This window comes from Hyla sarda, chromosome 2, assembly GCF_029499605.1.
Source record: "Hyla sarda isolate aHylSar1 chromosome 2, aHylSar1.hap1, whole genome shotgun sequence".
In the NCBI taxonomy this organism is placed as follows: domain Eukaryota; kingdom Metazoa; phylum Chordata; class Amphibia; order Anura; family Hylidae; genus Hyla; species Hyla sarda.
Window position 1 is genome coordinate 233003888 of NC_079190.1, and position 24338 is coordinate 233028225.

The 24338-nt window shown below is 41.5% G+C and overlaps 1 protein-coding gene across 5 annotated transcripts in view; it reads left to right on the plus strand.

The window, feature by feature from the left end:
• GALE (UDP-galactose-4-epimerase) overlaps nucleotides 1-22992 on the plus strand; it is a 29834-nt gene extending 6842 nt beyond the window's left edge. For 2 of the 5 annotated variants that reach the window (XM_056556606.1, XM_056556604.1), the window contains exons 2-11: nucleotides 2515-2647; nucleotides 7990-8105; nucleotides 12061-12174; nucleotides 12414-12590; nucleotides 13518-13631; nucleotides 14067-14133; nucleotides 16621-16706; nucleotides 16800-16877; nucleotides 17016-17130; nucleotides 22529-22992. In XM_056556606.1, coding sequence (XP_056412581.1) covers nucleotides 2527-2647; nucleotides 7990-8105; nucleotides 12061-12174; nucleotides 12414-12590; nucleotides 13518-13631; nucleotides 14067-14133; nucleotides 16621-16706; nucleotides 16800-16877; nucleotides 17016-17130; nucleotides 22529-22587 — 1047 coding nt within the window. In that variant the 5' untranslated portion in view covers nucleotides 2515-2526 and the 3' untranslated portion in view covers nucleotides 22588-22992. Of the gene's footprint in view, nucleotides 1-654; nucleotides 813-901; nucleotides 929-2514; nucleotides 2648-7989; nucleotides 8106-12060; nucleotides 12175-12413; nucleotides 12591-13517; nucleotides 13632-14066; nucleotides 14134-16620; nucleotides 16707-16799; nucleotides 16878-17015; nucleotides 17131-22528 lie in introns of those variants that run through there. The other 3 variants (XM_056556607.1, XM_056556605.1, XM_056556608.1) reach the window with 3 other exon arrangements.
• Nucleotides 22993-24338: the final 1346 nt, after the last annotated feature.

A 24338-nucleotide genomic window follows, 5' to 3' on the forward strand; every position in this document is an offset into this window, starting at 1 on the left:
AATGCATTACAATCTGTGATCGGGGAGGGGTGTGGAGTCTATGGGGGTAGGGAGGGGTGGATCACAGGGCCAAACTACTCAGCCAATGTATGGAAAGGTGGAGAAGTAGAGGGGCGTTAGTCCTCTTCTTTATCAGCGTCCGTACTGTCCAAGATGAAATAGTCGATTAGCCTGCGGTAGTCAGGGACGGACATGTCCTCCCTGTTGAAGATGAGGCGCTTCCTGGCCAGCCATATAGCATCCTTAAAACAGTTCCTAAGGAGCCAGGCCTCCTGGATGGCTTCCACATCGTGAACCCCAGGAAAAAGTCCATATAGCACCTGTTTTAAAGCAACAGGTACACTTTAAAGGGGTACTCCGATGCTTAGACATCTTATCCCCTATCCAAAGGATAGGGGATAAGATGCCTGATCGCGGGGGTCCCGCCGTGACTTCACAATGCTCCGGCCCCGTGATCGACAGTAATCAGACCCAGAGCGAACACACTCCAGGGACTGATTTTAATGGGGGGCGGCGTGCAAGATCACGGGGGTCCCCAGCGGCGGGACCCCCATGATCAGGCATCTTATCCCCTATCCTTTGGATAGGGGATAAGATGTCTAAGCGCCGGAGTACCCCTTTAAATTGGCTATGTTTGTCAGTCCATTAGAGAATGAATGGAGTATATTCCCCTCCATCAAATGAACTTGTGGACAATTGACTTCTGTGCTTGTGATCAGTCGGGGTCCCAGTGGTCGGACTAAAAGAACTGTATAAAATGCAGGGATTAGCCAACAAGGATGTAACATCTGGACTATGATCACACAAGAAAGGTGACTTATTGGCAGATATTTCATTTGCTTTATGTACTGATAGCATCATTCTATAGGGATTAAGGCTAATACAGTACCTGTTGTTCCAGGTTATCAAAAAAGAAGGCAGGGCTGAGGTGTGTATGTACTGACGTCAATTCTTCCACCTGGATGACCCCTCCCGGTACCTGAATCTGTTCAGGAAATCTGTTCACCTAATGCAAAACTACACCTCCGCTTTTGGCTGTCCGGGCATGCTGGGAGTTGTAGTTTTCCAATATCTGGAGGCCCTCTGGTTGGGAAGCACTGGTATATGTAACTAAGCAGCAAGAAAGGGTGTCAGTAGGAATTATGAAAGGAAATGTATTATGGAAAAATCATGCAATGAAATGTCATCTATACAGTACAACCTTCAAGTTGGACATTGTTCTTTTACATTGCGAATTACCAGTGAATGGCAATTCTGTTTTAGTAATACGCTGCATTATAGGTATTACTCCCTAACAGGGCGCCGCCATACAGTTCTATGGGGGGAGACGGGAAGGCACGGGCGCTGCCTCCCCGCCTCTCCCATAGAGATGTATGGAGGAGGCGTGCCGGCCGCAACGTCATGCTGCGGCTGGCACGCCCCCTGCACGGGAGAGCCGCGGCCCCGTACAGGAGATCGACGGGGGCCCCCAGCGTTCAGACCCCCCCGCGATCAAACACTTATCCCCTGCCCTATCTTGAGGATAGGGGATAAGTGTTTGTAACGCTGCAGATGTCCTTTAAGATTTTTTAATAGAAGTAATTTACAAATCTGTTTAACTTTCTGGAGCCAGTTGATATATATAAAAAAAAAAAAAAAAGTTTTTTCCTGGAATACCCCTTTCAGGATGATGTCCAGTGGTAAGAAATGTATCCCCTATCCGCTGAATAGGGGATAAATGTCTGATTGCAGGGTGTCAGACCACTGGAAAGTCCACCCCCCCTCCCCGCCCCACCCCCCCGCGATCTCCTGTATGGGGCGCTGGATGGGATGTTTGGCACCCAGCATGTCAGCTGGGGGAAACACGCCCCCTCCATTCATCTCTATGGGAGAGGCGGAGACATAGTGTTCCCTTGTCTCCGCCTCTCCCATAGAGATGAATGGAGGGGGCATGTTTCGACCTGCTGGCGTGCTGCGTATGAAACTCGCTCTAGCAGAGCAGAGACTGGGCCCTGTATAGGGAATGGGAAATCGCGGGAAGTCCCATCGATCACGCATTTATCCCTGATCCTGCAGATAGGGGATGAATTTCTTATTGCTGGACATCTTCTTTAATAAAGATACGGTACATTTGGCTTTATAGCATTGCCTTATGAACTGTGCTCAGCAATGCTTGGTACCATGGATGTATAGTAAAAATCTTTGGACCTACACATTTACTTTTCTTCTTGTTAGTGCCACATGTAGGTGATCCATTGGTGTTCGGTAATTTTATTCTGTATTTAAGCAGAAGAGCGTGTACGTGCAGTATTTCTTTACTCCTTCTCATGCGTCACAGTGCCCCCTCTGCTAACACTTTCCAGGAACACTACCTCCTTTGTACGTTTTATGGGTATATCCCAATGCTGAGGGGTAGATTCATGTTTCCAATTAATGTTATACGGTAACTTTTTTGCAGTGGTTTCTATGTTCTGTTACTTTCTAATTTACTAAAGCAAATAAAGGAATTCTCTTCCTGTGATTGAATTTTTCCAGATCTGAAGAACAATGGCTGAGAAGGTGCTAGTAACAGGAGGTGCCGGCTACATTGGTAGCCACTGTGTCATAGAGCTGATCGAAGCTGGGTATGAACCCGTTGTCATAGACAATTTTCACAACGCCATTCGAGGTAAACCAGCATATGGTAACAAAATCATATATTCTTATTGTGAAGATTGTGGGGCGTTGTATATACATTACCTGGTCAGACATATGTGTAAATAATAAGCTGGGCCATTTCAGCCACATACAGACAAGCATTAGCTGTTACATAGATTGTATAGAGAAGTTTCAAAACCCAGACTCCCTGCCATGGAATACCAGGTTTAGGATCAAGATTTGTGGCTCTATGAAGCTGCCATGGTAAAGTAAGAGTATGGTAAAGAGGAAAGGGATTTAGAGGCAATTATGTTAGAAAACTTAAAGGTAGTCAGACAGTGTAACAGAGCAGCAGGAAACGCTAGCAGAATGCTTGGGTGTATAGGGAGAGGTATAAGCAGTAGAAAGATGAAAGTGCTTATGCCGCTGTACAGAACACTGGTGAGACCTCACTTGGAGTATTGTGCGCAGTACTGGAGGCCGTATCTCCAGAAGGATATAGATATTCTAAAATGAGTTCAGAGAAGATACTAAACTAGTACATGGATTGCAGGATAAAACTTACCAGAAAAGGTTAAAGGGTACCTCTCATCAAAAAACTTTTGATATATTATAGATTAATGTATGCAGAATAACTTTACAATTGCATGTTATTAAAAAATAAGCTTCTTTCTATTTAGTTTTCCACTTTGAAGAAATGACCACTAGGGGTCTCCCTACCAGTCCTGGCAGCAAGCATTTCAGACTCATGCTGGAGTCCTAAACACTACAAGCTGCCAGTCTGCTTTGTTCACAAAGGAGAACACTCAGAGCTGCCAGCCTGCTTTGTTCACAGCCTGTTTGGCTGTGAACAAAGCAGGCTGGCAGCTCTGAGTGTTTAGGACTCCAGCATGAGTCAGAAATGCTTACTGACAGGACTGATCGGGAAAAATACAATAGAAAGAAGCATATTTTTCATGAACATGCTATTGGAAAATTATTCAACATTCATTTATCTAAAATATATCAAAAGTTTATTTGATGAGAGGTACCCTTTAAAGGACCTTAACATGTATAGCTTGGAAGAAAGAGACAGAGGGTATATGATAGAGACTTTTAAATACATAAAGGGAATCAACACCGTAAAGGAGAAGAGCATATTTAAAAGAAGAAAAACTACCACAAGAGGACATAGTTTTATATTAGAGGGGCAAAGGTTTATGCAGTAATATCAGGAAGTATTACTTTACTGAGAGAGTAGTGGATGCATGGAATAGCCTTCCTGCAGAAGTGGTTGCTGCAAATACAGTGCAGGAGTTTAAACATGCATCGGATAGGTATAAGTCTATCCTTCATATAAGATAGAGATAGGCATACAGCTATCCTTCATATAACATAGATATAGGCATACGGCTATCCTTCATATAAGATAGAGATAAGCATACGGCTATCCTTCATATAAGATAGAGATAAGCATACGGCTATCCTTCATATAACATAGATATAAGCATACGGCTATCCTTCATATAACATAGATATAGGCATACGGCTATCCTTCATATAAGATAGAGATAAGCATACGGCTATCCTTCATATAACATAGATATAAGCATACGGCTATCCTTCATATAACATAGATATAGGCATACGGCTATCCTTCATATAAGATAGAGATAAGCATACGGCTATCCTTCATATAACATAGATATAAGCATACGGCTATCCTTCATATAACATAGATATAGGCATACGGCTATCCTTCATATAAGATAGAGATAAGCATACGGCTATCCTTCATATAACATAGATATAAGCATAAGGCTATCCTTCATATAACATAGATATAGGCATAAGGCTAGCCTTCATATAAGCTAGAGATAGGCATAAGGCTAGCCTTCATATAAGATAAAGATAGGCATAAGGCTAGCCTTCATATAAGATAGAGATAGGCATAAGGCTAGCCTTCATATAAGATAGAGATAGGCATAAGGCTAGCCTACATATAAGATAGAGATAGGCATAAGGCTAGCCTTCATATAAGATAGAGATAGGCATAAGGCTAGCCTTCATATAAGATAGAGATAGGCATAAGGCTAGCCTTCATATAACAGAGAGATAGGCATAAGGCTAGCCTTCATATAAGCTAGAGATAGGCATAAGGCTAGCCTTCATATAAGATAGAGATAGGCATAAGGCTAGCCTTCATATAACAGAGAGATAGGCATAAGGCTAGCCTTCATATAAGCTAGAGATAGGCATAAGGCTAGCCTTCATATAAGATAGAGATAAGCATACGGCTATCCTTCATATAACATAGATATAAGCATACGGCTATCCTTCATATAACATAGATATAGGCATACGGCTATCCTTCATATAAGATAGAGATAAGCATACGGCTATCCTTCATATAACATAGATATAAGCATAAGGCTATCCTTCATATAACATAGAGATAGGCATAAGGCTAGCCTTCATATAAGATAGAGATAGGCATAAGGCTAGCCTTCATATAAGATAGAGATAGGCATAAGGCTAGCCTTCATATAAGATAGAGATAGGCATAAGGCTAGCCTTCATATAAGATAGAGATAGGCATAAGGCTAGCCTTCATATAAGATAGAGATAGGCATAAGGCTAGCCTTCATATAACATAGAGATAGGCATAAGGCTATCCTTCATATAACATAGAGATAGGCATAAGGCTATCCTTCATATAAGATAGAGATAGGCATAAGGCTATCCCTCATATAAGATAGAGATAGGCATAAGGCTATCCTTCATATAAGATAGAGATAGGCATAAAGCCATCCTTCATATAAGATAGAGATAGGCATAAGGCTATCCTTCATATAACATAGAGATAGGCATAAGGCTATCCTTCATATAACATAGAGATAGGCATAAGGCTAGCCTTCATATAAGATAGAGATAGGCATAAGGCTAGCCTTCATATAAGATAGAGATAGGCATAAGGCTAGCCTTCATATAAGATAGAGATAGGCATAAGGCTAGCCTTCATATAAGATAGAGATAGGCATAAGGCTAGCCTTCATATAAGATAGAGATAGGCATAAGGCTAGCCTTCATATAACATAGAGATAGGCATAAGGCTATCCTTCTTATAACATAGAGATAGGCATAAGGCTATCCTTCATATAAGCTAGAGATAGGCATAAGGCTAGCCTTCATATAACATTGAGATAGGCATAAGGCTAGCCTTCATATAACATTGAGATAGGCATAAGGCTAGCCTTCATATAACATTGAGATAGGCATAAGGCTAGCCTTCATATAACATTGAGATAGGCATAAGGCTAGCCTTCATATAACATATAGATAGGCATAAGGCTAGCCTTCATATAAGATAGAGATAGGCATAAGGCTATCCTTCATATAAGATAGAGATAGGCATAAGGCTAGCCTTCATATAAGCTAGAGATAGGCATAAGGCTATCCCTCATATAAGATAGAGATAGGCATAAGGCTATCCTTCATATAAGATAGAGATAGGCATAAAGCCATCCTTCATATAAGATAGAGATAGGCATAAGGCTATCCTTCATATAACATAGAGATAGGCATAAGGCTATCCTTCATATAACATAGAGATAGGCATAAAGCTATCCTTCATATAACATAGAGATAGGCATAAGGCTATCCTTCATATAAGATAGAGATAGGCATAAGGCTATCCTTCATATAACATAGAGATAGGCATAAGGCTATCCTTCATATAAGCTAGAGATAGGCATAAGGCTAGCCTTCATATAACATAGAGATAGGCATAAGGCTAGCCTTCATATAAGATAGAGATAGGCATAAGGCTAGCCTTCATATAACATATAGATAGGCATAAGGCTAGCCTTCATATAAGATAGAGATAGGCATAAGGCTATCCTTCATATAAGATAGAGATAGGCATAAGGCTAGCCTTCATATAAGCAAGAGATAGGCATAAGGCTATCCCTCATATAAGATAGAGATAGGCATAAGGCTATCCTTCATATAAGATAGAGATAGGCATAAAGCTATCCTTCATATAAGATAGAGATAGGCATAAGGCTATCCTTCATATAAGATAGAGATAGGCATAAGGCTATCCTTCATATAACATAGAGATAGGCATAAGGCTATCCTTCATATAAGCTAGAGATAGGCATAAGGCTAGCCTTCATATAACATAGAGATAGGCATAAGGCTAGCCTTCATATAACATAGAGATAGGCATAAGGCTAGCCTTCATATAACATAGAGATAGGCATAAGGCTATCCTTCATATAAGCTAGAGATAGGCATAAGGCTAGCCTTCATATAACATTGAGATAGGCATAAGGCTATCCTTCATATAAGATAGAGATAGGCATAAGGCTAGCCTTCATATAAGATAGGGCCCGGGACTATTGATAGGATGCAGATTATTGGGCAGAATAGATGGGCCAAATGGTTCTTATCTGCCGACATGTTCTATGTTTCTGTTGTGAAGTCGTACCATCTAGTGTCAGTAACAAACAGTTAGCCACAGCTGCTTAATGAAACTTCTAGTTGGTTTAAAGGAATGTTCTGAGTTGCAGCATTTCAGTTTCTATGACAAGAAGCTTTGCTCAAGCCTACGTTCACTGTGTGCATTGCAAGATGTCGGGTGGAGTGGCACTCCTCTGTTTGAGCTGTGGAAACCCTTTCCCTGGAGTTAAAAACCATGCTGTTCCCATCTGAAACATACTTGTAACATGCTCTTTTCCCAAAAAAGTAGTAAGAAGAGGGCCACATGCTCACTTTTTTATCCTTTTTTGTTAACTTTGCAACCAGATGTTACTAAGTGAATTACAGATCAGCTTTTACTGACCTTTGTTACACCTTAAGGGTAGGGTCACACGCAGCGTATTTTTCTGCTGTATATTTTTCTACACATTGAAGTCAATGGATATCAAAATACGCAGCTGATTTTGCTACCCATTGACTTCAATGTGTAGGAAAATACGCTGCATGTGACCCTGCACATGTTCACACATGTTCACATATTTTCTGCTGCAGATTTGCTTCAGCAGATTTTGATGCCCATTGACTTCAACGGGTAGCAAAATCTGCTGCAGCAGAAAATATGCACGTGTGAATGTGCCCTTAAAATAAGGTTTCATGTACATGCAGTTGTGGTATTCTTAATGATTTGCATGAGAAGAATCACATAATTTACTCCTCATATTGTGTTTGGACCACGTGTCTACATAGTATATAGCTTAGGCGGGAGCACTGTAACAAGTGAATTGGTGTGATTGAAAGCCTTAGAGGTGCAATTGGAAAGTTATTCTGCATACATTAATCTATAATATATCAAAAGGTTTTTTTGATGAAAGGCACCCTTGATTTTCTAATTATCACTATTTTATCTTAAAGGGACCAATGGCCTACCAGAAAGTCTGCTGAGAGTGCAGGATATTGTTGGCAAGAAGATTGAATTTGAGGAAGTGGATCTTTTAGACCAGGCTGCACTAAACAGTTTGTTTGATAAGGTATAAACCATTTAACCACATAACGTATGGAGCTTCTTTTTCTCCTTTGTTCTTCAGTCGGGCCTTATCCTGAGCTGCAGCTTCCCGGTGTGTGTGTGTTTATTTTTTATTTATTTATTTTTTATTGTTTTGCAATATTGGGGATCCTTTCATGACATGGAGCCTTGACCTCACATAGTTCTTTTGCCCATAAAATGGTCATTCTATGGCTCAAAAAACTGGCAAAATGGTTGTATTTTTTCTTATTTGATTTTACTAAATCCAATGGAAAAGCAGCTGTATGTTCAAACACATTAAATTTAAATGTACAGGGTGGGCCATTTCTATGGATACACCTTAATAAAATGGGAATGGTTGGGGATATTAACTCCCTGTTTGTGGCACATTAGTATTTGTGAGGGGGAAAACTTTTCCAGATGGGTGGTGACTAGAGATGAGCGAACTTATAGTAAATTCGATTCGTCACGAACTTCTCGGCTCAGCAGTTGATGACTTTCCTGCATAAATTAGTTCAGCTTTCAGGTGCTCTGGTGGGGGCTGGAGACTCTTTCCTAGGACTGTATCCACCTTTTCCAGCCCACGGGAGCACCTGAAAGCTGAACTAATTTATGCAGGAAAAGTCATCAACTGCCGAGCCGAGAAGTTTGTGACGAATTGAATTTACTGTAAGTTCACTCATCTCTAGTGGTGACCATGGCGGCAATTTTGAAGTTGGCCATTTTGAATCCACCTTTTGTTTTTTCAATAGGAAGAGGGTCATGTGACACATCAAACTTATTGGGAATTTCACAAGAAAAACAATGATGTGCTTGGTTTTAACGTAACTTTATTCTTTCATGAGTTATTTACACGTTTCTGACCACTTATAAAATGTGCTGCCCATTGTGTTGGATTGTCAATGCAACCCTCTTCTCCCACTCTTCACACACTGATAGCAACACCGCAGGAGAAATGCTAGAACAGGCTTCCAGTATCCGTAGTTTCAGGGGCTGCAGAATGGGCAAAACAAAAATTGGAACAGGACCATCAGATAACGCAGAAGATTTTGTTCAGTGATGAGGCAAACTTTTATGTGAATGGTGAAGTTAACAAACAAAACCATCGCTATTGGTCTGACACTAACCCACATTGGATAGATCCCTCCAAGACTGTTGGAACACAAAAATTGATGGTATGGTGTGGTATATGGGGTACAAAGATAGTGGGGCCATTCTTCATCAATGGAAACCTCAAGGCCACTGGATATGCGAAATTGCTACATGATGATGTGTTTCCCTCTTTATGCACTGAAGCTGGCACGTTCCCTGAGTTTTTCCAGCAAGATGGTGCACCACCACATTATGGGTGTGGATTGGTCGTCGTGGGCCAGTTGAATAGCCACCAAGGTCTCCCGATCTGACCCCCTTAGACTTTTATCTTTGGGGTAAGATACGAGATGTGCAGCACCTGAAACTACGGATACTGGAAGCCTGTGCTAGCATTTCTCCTGCGGTGTTACTATCAGTGTGTGAAGAGTGGGAGAAGAGGGTTGCATTGACAATCCAACACAATGGGCAGCACATTGAACACATTTTATAAGTGGTCAGAAACTTGTAAATAACTCTTGAAAGAATAAAGTTACGTTAAAATCAAGCACATCATTGCTTTTCTTGTGAAATTCCCAATAAGTTTGATGTGTCACATGACCCTCTTCCTATTGAAAAAACAAAAGTTGGATTCAAAATGGCCGCCATGGTCGCCACCCATCGTGAAAAGTTTCCCCCCCTCACATATACTAATGTGCCACAAACAGGAAGTTAATATCACCAACCATTCCTATTTTATTAAGGTGTATCCATAGAAATGGCCCATCCTGTACATTATATCTCTTTATGGCTCAAAATACAGCCATAAATATGAATGTACTTTGTCATATGTTGTAGGACTTATTTTCAAAAATATGGTCAAATAAACAGCAGTAACAATAGTGATAAAACTGGCCAACAAAAAGTCTAATAGAGAAAAAAGGGTAAAAACATTTTTTTAGAAAATGTAGGACTTAAACCCTTAAAGGGTAGCTCCCACCATCTATTTTTTTTTTTACTATATTATAATGGCTTTTTGTCTGCCTGATAGTGTGCTCACTACCAGGCAGACTTCCCCAGCAGGCACGACGTCACTGATGCCTGCTGGGGCCGACACTTCCGCCCTTAGCTCAATATACAGGGTGCCTCCAGCTGTTTCACCATTACAACTCCCAGCTTGCCCTGACATCTACTGGCTGTCAGGGCATTCTGGGAGTTGTAGTGGTGAAACAGCTGGAGGCACCCTGTGGTGAAAACAATAACTTTGTTAGCGCAGCAGTGCTACTCCGCTCCAGCCCTATGCCTCTAGTGCTGAGCGGCGGCGCTTCCCCAAACCCTGCTTCCCCCACCCCATTCCTCTAGTGCAGAGAGCAGATTTACCCATCCGGAGGATCAGCGCAGCAATGAGTGTGCGCACTGCCTCCGGACAGGGTAACGGGGGTGGGCGGGGCCACGCGCGAGGCCAGTGGAGCTGGCCAATGCGCGCAGCCCCACCGCAGTGCCTGAATTTCGACTCATTGCCAGGCTTAAATGAGTCGAAATTCTGTAGTGACGTCACTGCCGAATGCATTCGGCCACTAGGAGGGCGACCCGTAGTGGCCGAATTTAAAAGTGATTTTAAACTGGTTTTAATTAATTAAAGTATATTAGAAATATGTTGTAGTACTTAAGTACTACAACATATCAATTTTTTTACTTCATGACAGTGCCCATTTTGACCTTAAGGACGCAGCTAATTTTATTTTTGCATTTTTAGTTCTTTTATATTTTATCCACAGACTAGTATGAGGGCTTGTTTTTTGCGTGACCAGTTGTCCTGCATAATGACATCACTCATTTTACTATAAAATGTATGGCGCCACCATTAGTAAATTAATGTGTTTAAAATCCTTCTATTTTGACGACCTATAACTTTTTTTCACTTTTCCGTATAAACGGCGGTATGAGGGCTAATTTTTTTGCACCATGATCTGTACTTTTAATTGATACCACATTTGTGCATATAAAACTTTTGTATAAATTTTTTTTAATAAAATGTGATAAAAAAGCAGCATTTTTTTTTTTTTTACGTTCACACCGTTCACTGAATGGGATCAATAACATTATATTTTAATAGTTTGGACATTTACTCACGCGGGGATACCAAATATGTGTATACATTTTTTTAATTTTTTTTTACACTTTATGGGAGTAAAGTGAGGAAAAAAGGACATTTTACATTTTTATTGGGGGGGGGGGGGGTGATCTTTCCCCTTTTTTATTTATTTATTTATGTTTTTTTTTTTTAATATAACTTTTTTTACTTTCATTTTTACACTTTAGTTGTCGCCATAGGGGACTATTTATAGCAATCCTTTGATTGCTAATACTGTTCAGTGCTATGCATAGCACTGATCAGTATTATCGGTCATCTTCTGCTCTGCTCGATCTGAGGCCAGAGCAGAAGACCCCAGGAGATGCCCAGAGCCAGGTGAGGGGACCTCCGGCCGCCATGCTGGATGATCGGATCCCCGCGGCAGTACTTCTTGCGATCCGATCATCCATTTAAAGTACCGCTCTGCCGCATATGCCGTGATCTGTATTGATCACGGCAACTGAAGGTTAATGGTGGACATCCGCGCAGATAGCAGCCGGGACCTGCCGCGCATGACGTGGTCATGGCGGAGCGTAAATGTACGCCATGGTGCGTTAAGTACCACGGCACCACGACGTCCATTTACGTCCATTGTCGTTAAGGGGTTAAAGAACAGTGAACATAGGATAAGACAAATGCATTATGTGCAAAACAAATAAGGGCACCTGTTATCAGTGGGATTTTAATATTGTTAGATCCTGAAAAGCCACAAAGTCACTACTCTCGCTCAGTGATTTGCCTTTTCTCCTTCACACAGTACAAGTTCTCTGCTGTTATGCACTTTGCTGGCATGAAGGCTGTTGGGGAATCTGTGCAGAAACCCCTGTTGTATTATAAAGTAAACCTGACTGGCACCATCCAGCTTCTGGAGGTAAGTAATAGAGTCTCAAAGTCTTTTGATAATTTTTATTTTTTATTTTTTTTGCAATCTGCAGAATTGTGAATGGTCGGCCCACCCCGGGCCGACCATTCACAATTCTGCAGATTGCTAAAAACAAATTATCAAGAGATGGGCAGAAATCCTTTCCATAGCACATATAAGGTTCCTTTCTGCTCATCTGATCAATAGTACAGATATGTTACAAACATTGTATGATATTCTTCCTCCAGGTCATGAACTCTCACGGTGTGAAGAAAATAGTATTCAGCAGCTCTGCCACAGTATATGGAGACCCCGAGTATCTTCCAATAGATGAGAAGCACCCAGTTGGGGGATGCACAAACCCCTATGGAAAAACAAAGTATTTTATTGAAGAAATGATTCAGGATCTATGCAAAGCTGAGGGGGTGAGTAGCACAGAACAGTTTCCTGTAGACATCCATTACTTTATATTGTACATATTCCTCCACTTTAGCAGAGGTTTTTCCTCTTGAATTTTTATGGAATCTGGCAGACAAAAAGTGATACCATGTTCCAAGAGATATTCTTACATTCACACATACAGTATCCTGCACAAGATTTGAAGCTGTGTTCAGTCATTTAGTTTACATTGAACTGTGCAGCGTAAAATCTGCAGCTTCAAATCCTGCAAATCAAATATGTGTGAATACCCCCAAAGGGTACGTTCACATGAGAGGATTGCGCTGCGGATCCGCTGCTGAAGGACCACTGTATGCTGCCTTTACAGGTGCCTGCTCGGAGCGGCAATCGCCGCTACGAGCAGACACACTGCGATGTGCGAGTCGTCATGCGCATGCGCAGTATACTCGCACATCACTGCTGCTCTTGGCCTAGCTCAGGGGCAGGGGGAGCAGCTGCGATGTGTGTGAGTACACCGCACATGCGCGGCAACTCTCACATGGCAGCAGTGTCTACTCGTAGCAGCGGATTGCCGCTCCGAGCAGGCACATCTAAAGGCACCATATAGGGGCCCTTCAGCGGCCGATCTGCAGCATAATGTACGCTGTGGATCCGCTCATGTGAACGTACCCTAAAGGATGAATATTTGCATAATACAGTGTCATATGGAGGTTTTATAAGACAGCCCAGGAATTTGATGTGATTTTTGTATCCTAAAGACTGCATGTGCTGCCATACAAGCTTCACAAACACCATTCTGCCATGTGTATGTGGTAGGAATAATGGGAGCATGTTTGGTGAGCTTATAGCCACGGATTTAGTTAGAATGAATAAGAAAGTTTTAGTAGTTGTGCATTTTATTTACATTTGGAAAACACAATATAATGTGCATGTATTTTTTCTGTTCTTTCTAGGATTGGGGGGCGATTTTATTAAGATATTTTAACCCTATTGGAGCCCATGTATCTGGTCGCATTGGAGAAGATCCTCAAGGCATTCCTAACAACCTGATGCCATATGTTTCTCAGGTATGATAATGCTCAGCCATTCTTACAAGTGATCTATGTAAGGAAAAATATGCATAAAAATACTCCCAAAAAAAGTATATACCGTATTGAAAAATTGTGTATTTATATATATATAAAGGGCCATGGGAGTATATTGATGGCAGCTCTGATTGGCAACATGGGTCCCTGTCTGTATGATGTCCTTGCTGAAGCCTTTTACCCTTTCCCAGCTTAAAGACTTTTCTTGTCTAACTACTTCAGATATTCTGAAAAATTGGATTTAGTGTCATGTTGATAAATATAAGAAATATCACTTGCTGTATAATTGACTACAATCTATTTTCACTTATGTGTAGAGAAGAGAATGGCTGTAGCATCTGTCAATGAGATTAATGGAAGAAAATGTTTGTTCCGCTGTGAGCTTATGATGAAATATATTGATATTTTACCTTTTAGGTTGCTGTTGGAAGGCGAGAATATCTGAATGTATTTGGCAATGATTATAATACTCCTGATGGCACAGGTAAGTCTGTCCATGGTGTGTGGTCAACAGTGGCAAAACTATTTTCCTCCAGAATAGGGCAGCAGATGCGTTTGACCATAGTCATCTTTGAATTTGGTACATGCCATTCTAAGGCTCCTTTCACACTATAAGCATTCATCCATTATTAAACATCTGTTTTCTGTGTAAAAACGGATGTATAATAACGGATGAAATAACGGGTGCTAACGGCTGAATAAATATTCATCCGTTAAGACCCGTTATAACATCCCTCTTGTATGGCCATTTTAACACCTCTGCCTACAGGCTCCCACAGCCGGAACTACTACTACTCCCATCATGGAACATACTTCTATCCATGATGGGAGTAGTATTTCCCGGCTGCGGTAGTCTGCCGGTGGCTGAGGAGGCTACATTAGTGTTTGTGCTACAACCCCCATCTTGGAACAGACTCTGTTCCATGATGGGATTGTAGTACAGAAGTTGAGGGATTGATCGCACTGGGTCTCACTTCTGACACCCTATCCAATCAGAAGTTATTAAACAGGGGAGCAGGCGGCATTCTGCGCTCCCCTGCGATGTACAATGTATTTACTGTACTTTCATTTTAAATTCCCAGCTGGGAGCCCTACAGCAGCGCATCTGGCCAGCGCGATGTGCTGCTGAAAGAATACTTGTCATTCATAGCGCTGCAGCGGCATCTGTACATAGATGTGCCGCAGGGGTCAGATATATATCCATATGTCTGGCCCCCACAGCGCTTCTATAATCAAATGCCTTGGCAGCGCTATGAATGAAAAGTATTCTACAGCAGTATTCTCTGCTGAAAGAATACTTTTCATTTATAGGGCTGCAAAGGCATTTGATTATAGAAGCGGTGTGGGGGCCAGACATATGGATATATGTCTGACTCCTGCCGTGCATCTATGTACAGATGCCGCTGCAGAGCTATGAATGACAAGTATTCTTTCAGCAGAGCATCGCGCCGGCCAGATGCGCTGCTGTAGAATACTGCTGTAGAATACTTTTCATTCATAGCGCTGCCGGGGGCTTATGATAGCGCTGCAGAGGGGAACATATATAAATGCACTGCGGGGGGACAAGATATATAGAAGCACTGTGGGGGCCAGATATATACCCCCCCAGCGATTCTATATATCTTTCCCCACCGCATCGCTTCTATTTGAAAACCCCGCTGGGAGCCCTGAATGGCTCCTCAGTACCGGCCATTCAGGGCTCCCGGCGGGGAATTTAAAAATGAAAGTACAGTAGATACATTGTACATCGCAGGGGAGCGCAGCATGTCACCCGCTCTCCTGTTTAATAACTTCTAATTAAATCGGGTCTCAGAAGTGAGACCCAGTGCGATCAATCCCTCAGCCCCTGTACTACAACCCCCATCATGGAAAAGAGTCTGTTCTATGATGGGCGTTGTAGTACAAACACTAATGTTGCCTCCTCAGCCACATGCAGACTCCCACAGCCGGGAAATTACTAATCCCATCATGGAAACAAGTCTGTTCCCTTATTGTACTAGTAGTCCCTCAGCACTGCAGGAGTCTGCTGATCTCACCTCTTCTGAGCATGCCCAGAAGTAATAACGGATGATATATACTGGGTGCAAACAGATGACATAAAGGATCATCCATTTGCCATAGAATTCAATGTTAAAAATAACGACCGTTAATGTACCCGTTTCTTGTGACGGAAGAAAAATTAGTGCAATTTTTCCCCAGGGAACTGTTGGCAGTCATCTCTGATTTCTCTCACATTGTCCTAAATTGTCTTTACTGCTTTCTGTGAAAGGAGACTACACAGGGAGCATTAGAAAACTTTGGGACAGATCTGGTTGGTAGTAGTGAAGGGGGGGAGCACCTCCTCTTGGGGACATGCATGAAGGGGTTAAGTTTTACTGTATAAACAATTGCCCACTTATAGAATTGACACTTTCAGTAGACAGAAGGTGTTCTTAAAGGGGTTATCCAGGAAAAAAACTTTTTACACACACACATACATATATATATATATAATATATATATATATATATATATATATATATATATATATATATATATATATATATATATATCTATCTATATCAATCAACTGGCTCCAGAAAGTTAAACAGATTTGTAAATGACTCTTATTTAAAAAAAATCTTAATCCTTTCAGTACTTATCAGCTGCTGAAGTTGAGTTGTTCTTTTCTGTCTAAGTGCTCTCTGATGACACCTGTTTCGGGAACTGTCCAGAGTAGAAGCAAATCTCCATAGCAAACCTATTCTACTCTGTGTGCAGTTCCTGAGACAAGCAGAGATGTCAGCAGAGAGCACTGTTGCCAGACAGAAAAGAGCAACTCAACTTCAGCATCTGATAATTATTGGAAGGATTAAGATTTTTTTAATTAAGTAATTTACAAATCTGTTTAACTTTCTGGAGCCAGTTGATATAAAAAAAAAATACCCCTTTAATGAATCTCTGTAATGAATCTGTATATTGTGCATTACAGGTGTTAGAGATTACATCCACATTGTGGACTTAGCCAGAGGTCACATTGCAGCTCTCAAGAAGCTGAATGCCGGCAGTGGATGTAAGGTGGGTAGAAGACCTACCATTCTTGTACTCTACTGCTATCGACATCATGCAAACTTTATTCCCATGTGTGGTCTCTTACTGTCCTGAATGCAGGTTTATAACCTGGGAACTGGAGTAGGATATTCTGTGCTTCAGATGGTGGCTGCAATGGAGAAAGCTTCAGGCAAAAAGGTTGGCTTCCCAAACTCATTCTTTAGTGTGTTTCAAGCAATATAGTAGATATTCTGTATTGTGCAATGTGTTATTACATTTTCTTCCTGATTTTAAATTTATTATAAGATGTATTCGTATTTTTATCTCAAAATGTAGGTTTCTTATAAAATAGCACCAAGGAGAGAAGGTGACATTGCAACCTGTTATGCAGATCCTGCTGTGGCTGCAGCAGAGCTGGGCTGGAAGGCAGAATATGACCTGGACCGAATGTGTAAGTAGGAAGTGAAGGGACATTCAAAATGGCCGTTCCCCTTTATGTTCATTAGAAGGGGTATTCTGATCTTTTACAAAAATCTAATATTGCTGGGGCCTTAGAAAAAAAAGCTATACTTGCCTACCCCCTGGTCCCCCGAAACTTCTGTCTGTTTTTGAGGCTAGTGCTAAGAGACAATCACTGGTGGAGACAGGACTCTGCAGCATAAGGGGAAATAGAAGAAAGGTAACTATGGCTATATTATTATAATTTTTTTTGTACACCAGAATACCCCCTTTAATATATCAATTTTTAAGGGCAGTATAAAGTATTTATTTTTTTTAAAGTTTAACCCCTTCCCGACCTATGACATACCTGTACGTCATGGGTGGCAAGGTGTTCCCGATATCAGAATACTTAGCAGCGCGGTGTGTGAGTCCCGATTACGGGGATTGGGACACACGCCGCTCTGCTAAGTGTCCCTGACCCGTCCCCCAGCATCACTTACCCGTCCGAGTGGTGTCCCGAGCGGTCCCGGCGCGAGCGACGTCCTCTTGGCGGTCCCGGGGGGGGTGCGTCCCGGAGGTGAGTTTCCAGCAGCAGTGCGGCATCTTCATTGGCAGCAGTGAGATCGCCGTAAAGCGATCTCACTGCTGCCTCTGGGAGTTTCAAAACGGCAACTCCCAGCATGCCCAGACAGCCTTTGGCTTTCTGGGCATGCTGGGAGTTGTAGTTTTGCAACATCTGGAGGTCCAAAGTTTGGAGACCACTGTATAATGGTCTCCAATCTGTGCTCTTCCAGATGTTGCAAAACTACAACTCCCAGCATGCTCAGTCTGTCCAGGCATGCTGGGAGTTGTAGTTCTCTAACATCTGGAAGAGCACAGATTGGAGACCATTATACAGTGGTCTCCAAACTGTGGACCTCCAGATGTTGCAAAACTACAACTGCCAGACTGCCCAAGCATGCTGGAAGTTGTAGTTCGGCAACATCTGATCCTTCAGATATTGCCGAACTACAACTTCCAGCATGCCCAGGCATGCTGGGAGTTGTAGTTTTGCAACAACTGGAGGCACACTAGTTGGGAAACATTGTCCGTTTCCTACCTCAGTGCCTCCAGCTGTTGCAATTGTTGCAAAACTATAACTCCCAGCATGCACTGACAGACCATGCATGCTGGGAGTTGTAGTTTTGCAACAGCTGGAGGCACACTGGTTTGGAAACACTAAGTTTGGTTGCAAAACACTTGAAAGTTTATTACTTAACTTAGTGTTTCCAAACCAGTGTGCCTCCAGCTGTTGCAAAACTACAACTCCCAGCATGCACGGACAGCCAAAGGGCATGCTCGGAGTTTGCAACAGCTGGATGTTTGTCCCCTCCCCCCAATGTGAATGTACAGGGTACACTCACATGGGCGGAGGTTTACAGTGAGTGCTGCAAGTTTGAGATGGCGGCAAACTTGCTGTGAACCTCTGCCCATGTGACTGTACCCTAAAAACACTACACTACACTAACACTAACCTAAAATAAAAAGTAAAAAACACTACATATACACATACCCCTACACAGCCCCCCTCCCCCAAAAAAAAGAAAAACGTCTGGTACGCTACTGTTTCCAAAACGGAGCCTCCAGCTGTTGCAAAATAATAACTCCCAGTATTGCCGGACAGCCATTGACTGTTAAGGCATGCTGGGAGTTTTGCAACAGCTGGAGGCACCCTGTTTGTGAATCATTGGCGTAGAATACTCCTATGTCCACCCCTATGCAAATCCCTAATTCAGACCTCAAATGCACATGGCGCTCTCTCACTTTGGAGCCCTGTCGTATTTCAGGGCAACAGTTTTGGGACACATATGGGGTATCGCCGTACTCGGGAGAAATTGCCTTACAAATTTTGGGGGGCTTTTTCTTCTTTAACCCCTTAGGAGAAGGTGAAGTTGGGGTCTACACCAGCATGTTAGTGTAAAAAAATAAATTTTTTACACTGACATGCTGGTGTTGCCCTATACTTTTCATTTTCACAAGAGGTAAAAGGGGAAAAAAGACCCTCTAAATTTGTAATGCAATTTCTCCCGAGTACGGAGATACCCCATATGTGGGCGTAAAGTGCCCTGGGGGCGCACAACAAGGCCCAGAAGGGAAAGTGCGCCATGTACATTTGAGGCGATTTGCACAGGGGTGGCTGATTGTTACAGCAGTTCTGACAAACGCAAAACAATAAATATCCATATGTGACCCCATTTTGGAAACTACACCCCTCACGGAATGTAATAAAGGGTGCAGTGAGCATTTACACCCCACTGGTGTATGACAGATTTTTGGAACAGTGGTCTGTGAAAATGAAAAATAAAATTTTTCATTTGCACAGTCCACTGTTTCAAATATCTGTCAAAAGCCAGTGGGGTGTAAATGCTCACTGCACCCCTTATTAAATTCTGTGAGGGGTGTAGTTTCCAAAATGGGGTCACATGTGGGGGATCCACTGTTCTGGCACCATAGGGGCTTCCTAAATGGGACATGCCCCCCAAAAACCCTTTCAGAAAAACTCACTCTCCAAAATCCCATTGTCGCTCTTTCCCTTCTGAGCCCTCTACTGCACCCGCCGAACACTTGACATACGCATATGAGGTATTTCCTTACTCAAGAGAAATTGGGTTACAAATTTTAGGGTGATTTCTCTCCTTTTACACCTTGTAAAAATTCAAAAATTGGGTCTACAAGAACATGCGAGTGTAAAAAATGAAGATTTAGAATTTTCTCCTTCACTTTGCTGCTATTCCTGTGAAACACCTAAAGGGTTAAAACACTTACTGAATGTAATTTTGAATACTTTGGGGGGTGAAGTTTTTATAATGGGGTAATTTATGGGGTATTTCTAATATGAAGACCCTTAAAATCCACTTCCAACCTGAACTGGGCCCTGAAAAATTACGATTTTGAAAATCTTGAGAAAAATTGGAAAATTGCTGCTGAACTTTGAAGCCCTCTGGTGTCTTCCAAAAGCAAAAACTTGTCAATTTTTTTATGCAAACACAAAGTAGACATATTGTATATGTGAATCAATATGTAATTTATTTGGAATATCCATTTTCCTTTCAAGCAGAGACTTTCAAAGTTAGAAAAATGCAAAATTTTCAAAATTTTCAAGACATTTTTAGATTTTTTACCAAGAAAGGATGCAAATATCAGTGAAATTTTACCAATAACATAAAGTAGAATATGTCACGAAAAAACAATCTCGGAATCAGGATAAGTAAAAGCATTCCAGAGTTATTAATGTTTAAAGTGACAGTGGTCAGATTTTCAAAAAATGCCCAGGTCCTGAAGGTGAAAATGGGCTGGGTCATGAAGGGGTTAACTTCTACCTTAGAGGAATTGGTGTGGCAATGTCATGAGGCTAAATTTCAATGCAAAATGTGAGACTATCAGCAACTTCCCCAAATGATTCTAGCAGGTATGGTTGCTGAAACCTCCAAGATGTGGATCTGTGACTTTTTCTTTGTACTGTAAACTAAAGTAATCTGCATGGCGGTAAGTTTTTTTTTATGGCTTTTTTTTTATTTATTATTTTTTTTGGACTTAATACCGAATAACAACATGATACATATATATAAAAAAATTAATAAATAAACACTTTTTACAAAAAAAAAGTGTTGTATATGTTGTAGCCTTAGAGTTTGTGCACAGGGAAGACATTTGTGAACCTAAAATTGTGGCACATGGAGTCCTTACAAAAAATGCATTGCTTCGATGCGGTGGCATTGTGCTCCATTCCCCAGCTGGCCAAGAGATCCATCCATTTCTCTTTAGAAGTCTATGCAGAGAAATGTGTGGATTTCTCAGCTGGTCAAGAAGCCGAGTGCAATGTCACCGCTTCTTCAGCTAACAACTCCTTATTGCAGCAGGTCTCAGGAGTGAGAACCAGAGCGATCGACAACTTTTGACCTGTCAAAGGTTGTTTTTAATGACAGTAGCGTGTTAAGGGTATGTTCACACATTTCAAAGTCATTGCTAAAATCTTGCGACTGAACAAAGTTGTTTTATAAGCCCTATTAAGATGAATAGGTGAGTTGCTAAAACGTACGCATCAACTGCATGTGAATACACCTTTAGACTTTGTTCCCACAGTTTTTTTTAATTATTTTTTTTATGTAAAACTGCTCCAAACCAGCTTCTTTACTACTGAAAAAATGCTCCCCAAAAGCTGAATTTTTGTCATTTTTAATTTTATTGCATTCAATGGAAAAAGGGCTTTTTGTGCACACACATTCTAATTGTACAGCTGTAATTGTAATATGGCCACTTACACATTAAAATGTCTATATTTTGGAACATAATTTGGAACCTAAATGTCCCATAAAAGTCTCCTTTGTGAACAGTCAGTTTTTGGGCAATAGCTTTTTGCTGTTGCACAAAATATGAAAATAGGCCCAAAAATACAGCTCCAATGCAAAAAAAAATTATAATAAATTATAATAAATTAAACCAACACTAAACTCCATACACTGGGTTATAGTGTGGGTGAACAGAAGTCCATTGAGGGGTCACTTCCTAATATACGTACCTTATTTAGGTCCGGAGTTATGTCCCACCGAAGATCCTCTTCTATCTTCACTGAATTGTGGGCCCCGTCGGCTGTATTTGTATATTCATTGGCACTGGTCTCCACCTCCTAGTGCTGGTCACGAGTCGCGCACACCTGAGAGGAGGGAGACAGGAGAGATCGCAGGGGTTCCCAGCAGCGGGTTCCCCCCCCCCCCCCCCACCCCCCGTGATCAGACATCTTATCCCCTATCCTTTGTATAGGGGATAAGATGTCTGGGGGCGGAGTACTCCTTCAATGGGATTCTGCTGCTTTGTTCACATGGCAGAATCTCCATAACAGCAACATCTGCCGCAGAAATTCTGACTCTGATGTCTGTGAATACATTGAACCTTTTTAATGTTTTTGCAGATTCCGCTCGGAAATGCTTAGCCGTCTATGAGATGGTGCATTTCCAAGCGGTCCTAGTGCCGACAAGTTCTGCCAGGACTTCATTATCTGTGGAATGACATTCCACCGTGTGAATATAGCCTAAAAGGGCCCTAACATACAATGTTACACCTCAGTAAGGCTGAAGTAGTACTGTAGTTTGAGAAGTCATATAAGGTAAGTATGCACATTTTAAAATGTTACCATATGCTGCTAAAATTCAGTTACAAAAAACAAAGCACCAATTACACTACTACCTTTACAACATTACACTACTGCACTTCATCCCTGGAAGTCCCAAAAGTTATATCCTAGCAATATACCATGACTGGGATGTTACTACCCGAGTCGTTTAGTGTATAGTAAAAATAATAAATTCTGGAGAAGGCCAGGTCAGTTTGTTTTATGGTTGTATTAAATATTCCCAAATTTGTCTTTACAGGTGAAGATTTGTGGCGGTGGCAATCTATGAATCCAACAGGATTTAGTAAAGACTCCTGAGAAGCTCCAGCCAGAATTTTCTTAACCATGACTTTTTCTGTACCTACATTATAATTTATACCCTGGACAAACTGTACTTTATACTGTATAAAATGCTAGACTGTCATGATCTGAAACTGAACCTCAGGATGTCTTCCAGTACAATGGCGCATACTGGGCAAAAGTCACTCCTACCTCACACGCATACCTTTTGTGTACAGTGGGTTAAAGATACTGGAAAGTGCTCTGCCCATTGTACTCCTAAAACAACTTACTGTCCTTGTTTACAGAATTCAAGAAACCGCATATAACTTAATATCAGCCAAATGCAGATGAGGGATGTTACATTCCTTAATTTATATTTTTTTTCTTCAAAATTTACATATTAAATTTACATTGACCTCAATAAAAAAATAAAAAAAAAAACCTTGGTTTGCATTTTGTATCAGAGATTTTTTAACCCGGTTTATAGATTATTTTTCAAAAAATACATTTCAGCTGTATTTGGTGCTGCACACGCCATTGGATAGCTGTTGGGGTATAAAAGCAAACTGTACCTTTCCTTGAGCTGATGGTGGTTGCCTTATTCTTAGCCAAGTGTCAGGGAGGCGGGGCCAAGCTGCTCAAGTTTCTCATTTGCCCTCACCTCCTAGATTCATACTGAGCACTGTAAGATAAGTAAAGGCCAGTAAAGAGGCATTCCAGACTGTGGCACTTCAGCAGCACAGCACAGCCTCCTTGACACTTGGCTAAGGAATTAAAAAGGACATGTTATAAGCTTTAGCAGCTATCCAATTGTGGCTGAATCTCTTAGCAACAAAAAGACCTGACTGGTTCCTTTTAAAATGTATTCATCTGTACTTAGCTTTTACATGCTCCTTCTCAGGTAAAATTATCTTTAGATAGTTGAGGTATAATTGTCTTTAGTTGGTTGGGCTGTCGCATGACCCACCTTAAAATCTGCAACGTGCTCTGATTCGCTTGTACGGTAAAGTCATCTATATTGTAAATCTGCCATGTCTGGACCCAGCTGGATATTCACATGCAGCATAGTCTTCTGAAACTGGAAATCAATTGGTTTGCGTAAAAGGCGAGCATGTGGATTTCTGTCCTGATCTTTCTAATGCTCATTACGCAGTGAATTTTTCTTGGGGGGGGGGGGGGGGGTGTAGATTTCAGGGGATTTTCTTAACTATATTTCCCAACACGTTTTGCATTGTTGCCAAAAAGTTCGATTTTGGTTTCATCTGACCAGGTGGCTTGTGGCAAACTTTAAACAACACTTTTTATGGATATCTTTAAGAAATGGCTTTCTTCTTGCCACTCTTCCATAAAGGCCAGATTTGTGCAGTATGCGACTGATTGTTGTCCTATGGACAGAGTCTCCCACCTCAGCTGTAGATCTCTGCAGTTCATCCAGAGTGATCATGAGCCTCTTGGCTGCATCTCTGATCAGTCTTCTCCTTGTATGAGCTGAAAGTTTAGAGGGATGGCCAGGTCTTCGTAGATTTGCAGTGGTCTGATACTCCTTCCATTTCAATATTATCGCTTCCACAGTGCTCCTTGGGATGTTTAAGGCTTGGGAAATCTTTTTGTATCCAAATCCGGCTTTAAACTTCTCCACAACAGTATCTCAGACCTGCCTGGTGTGTTCCTTGTTCTTCATGATGCTCTCTGCGCTTTAAACGGACCTCTGAGACTATCACAGTGCAGGTGCATTTATACGGAGACTTGATTACACACAGGTGGATTCTATTTATCATCATTAGTCA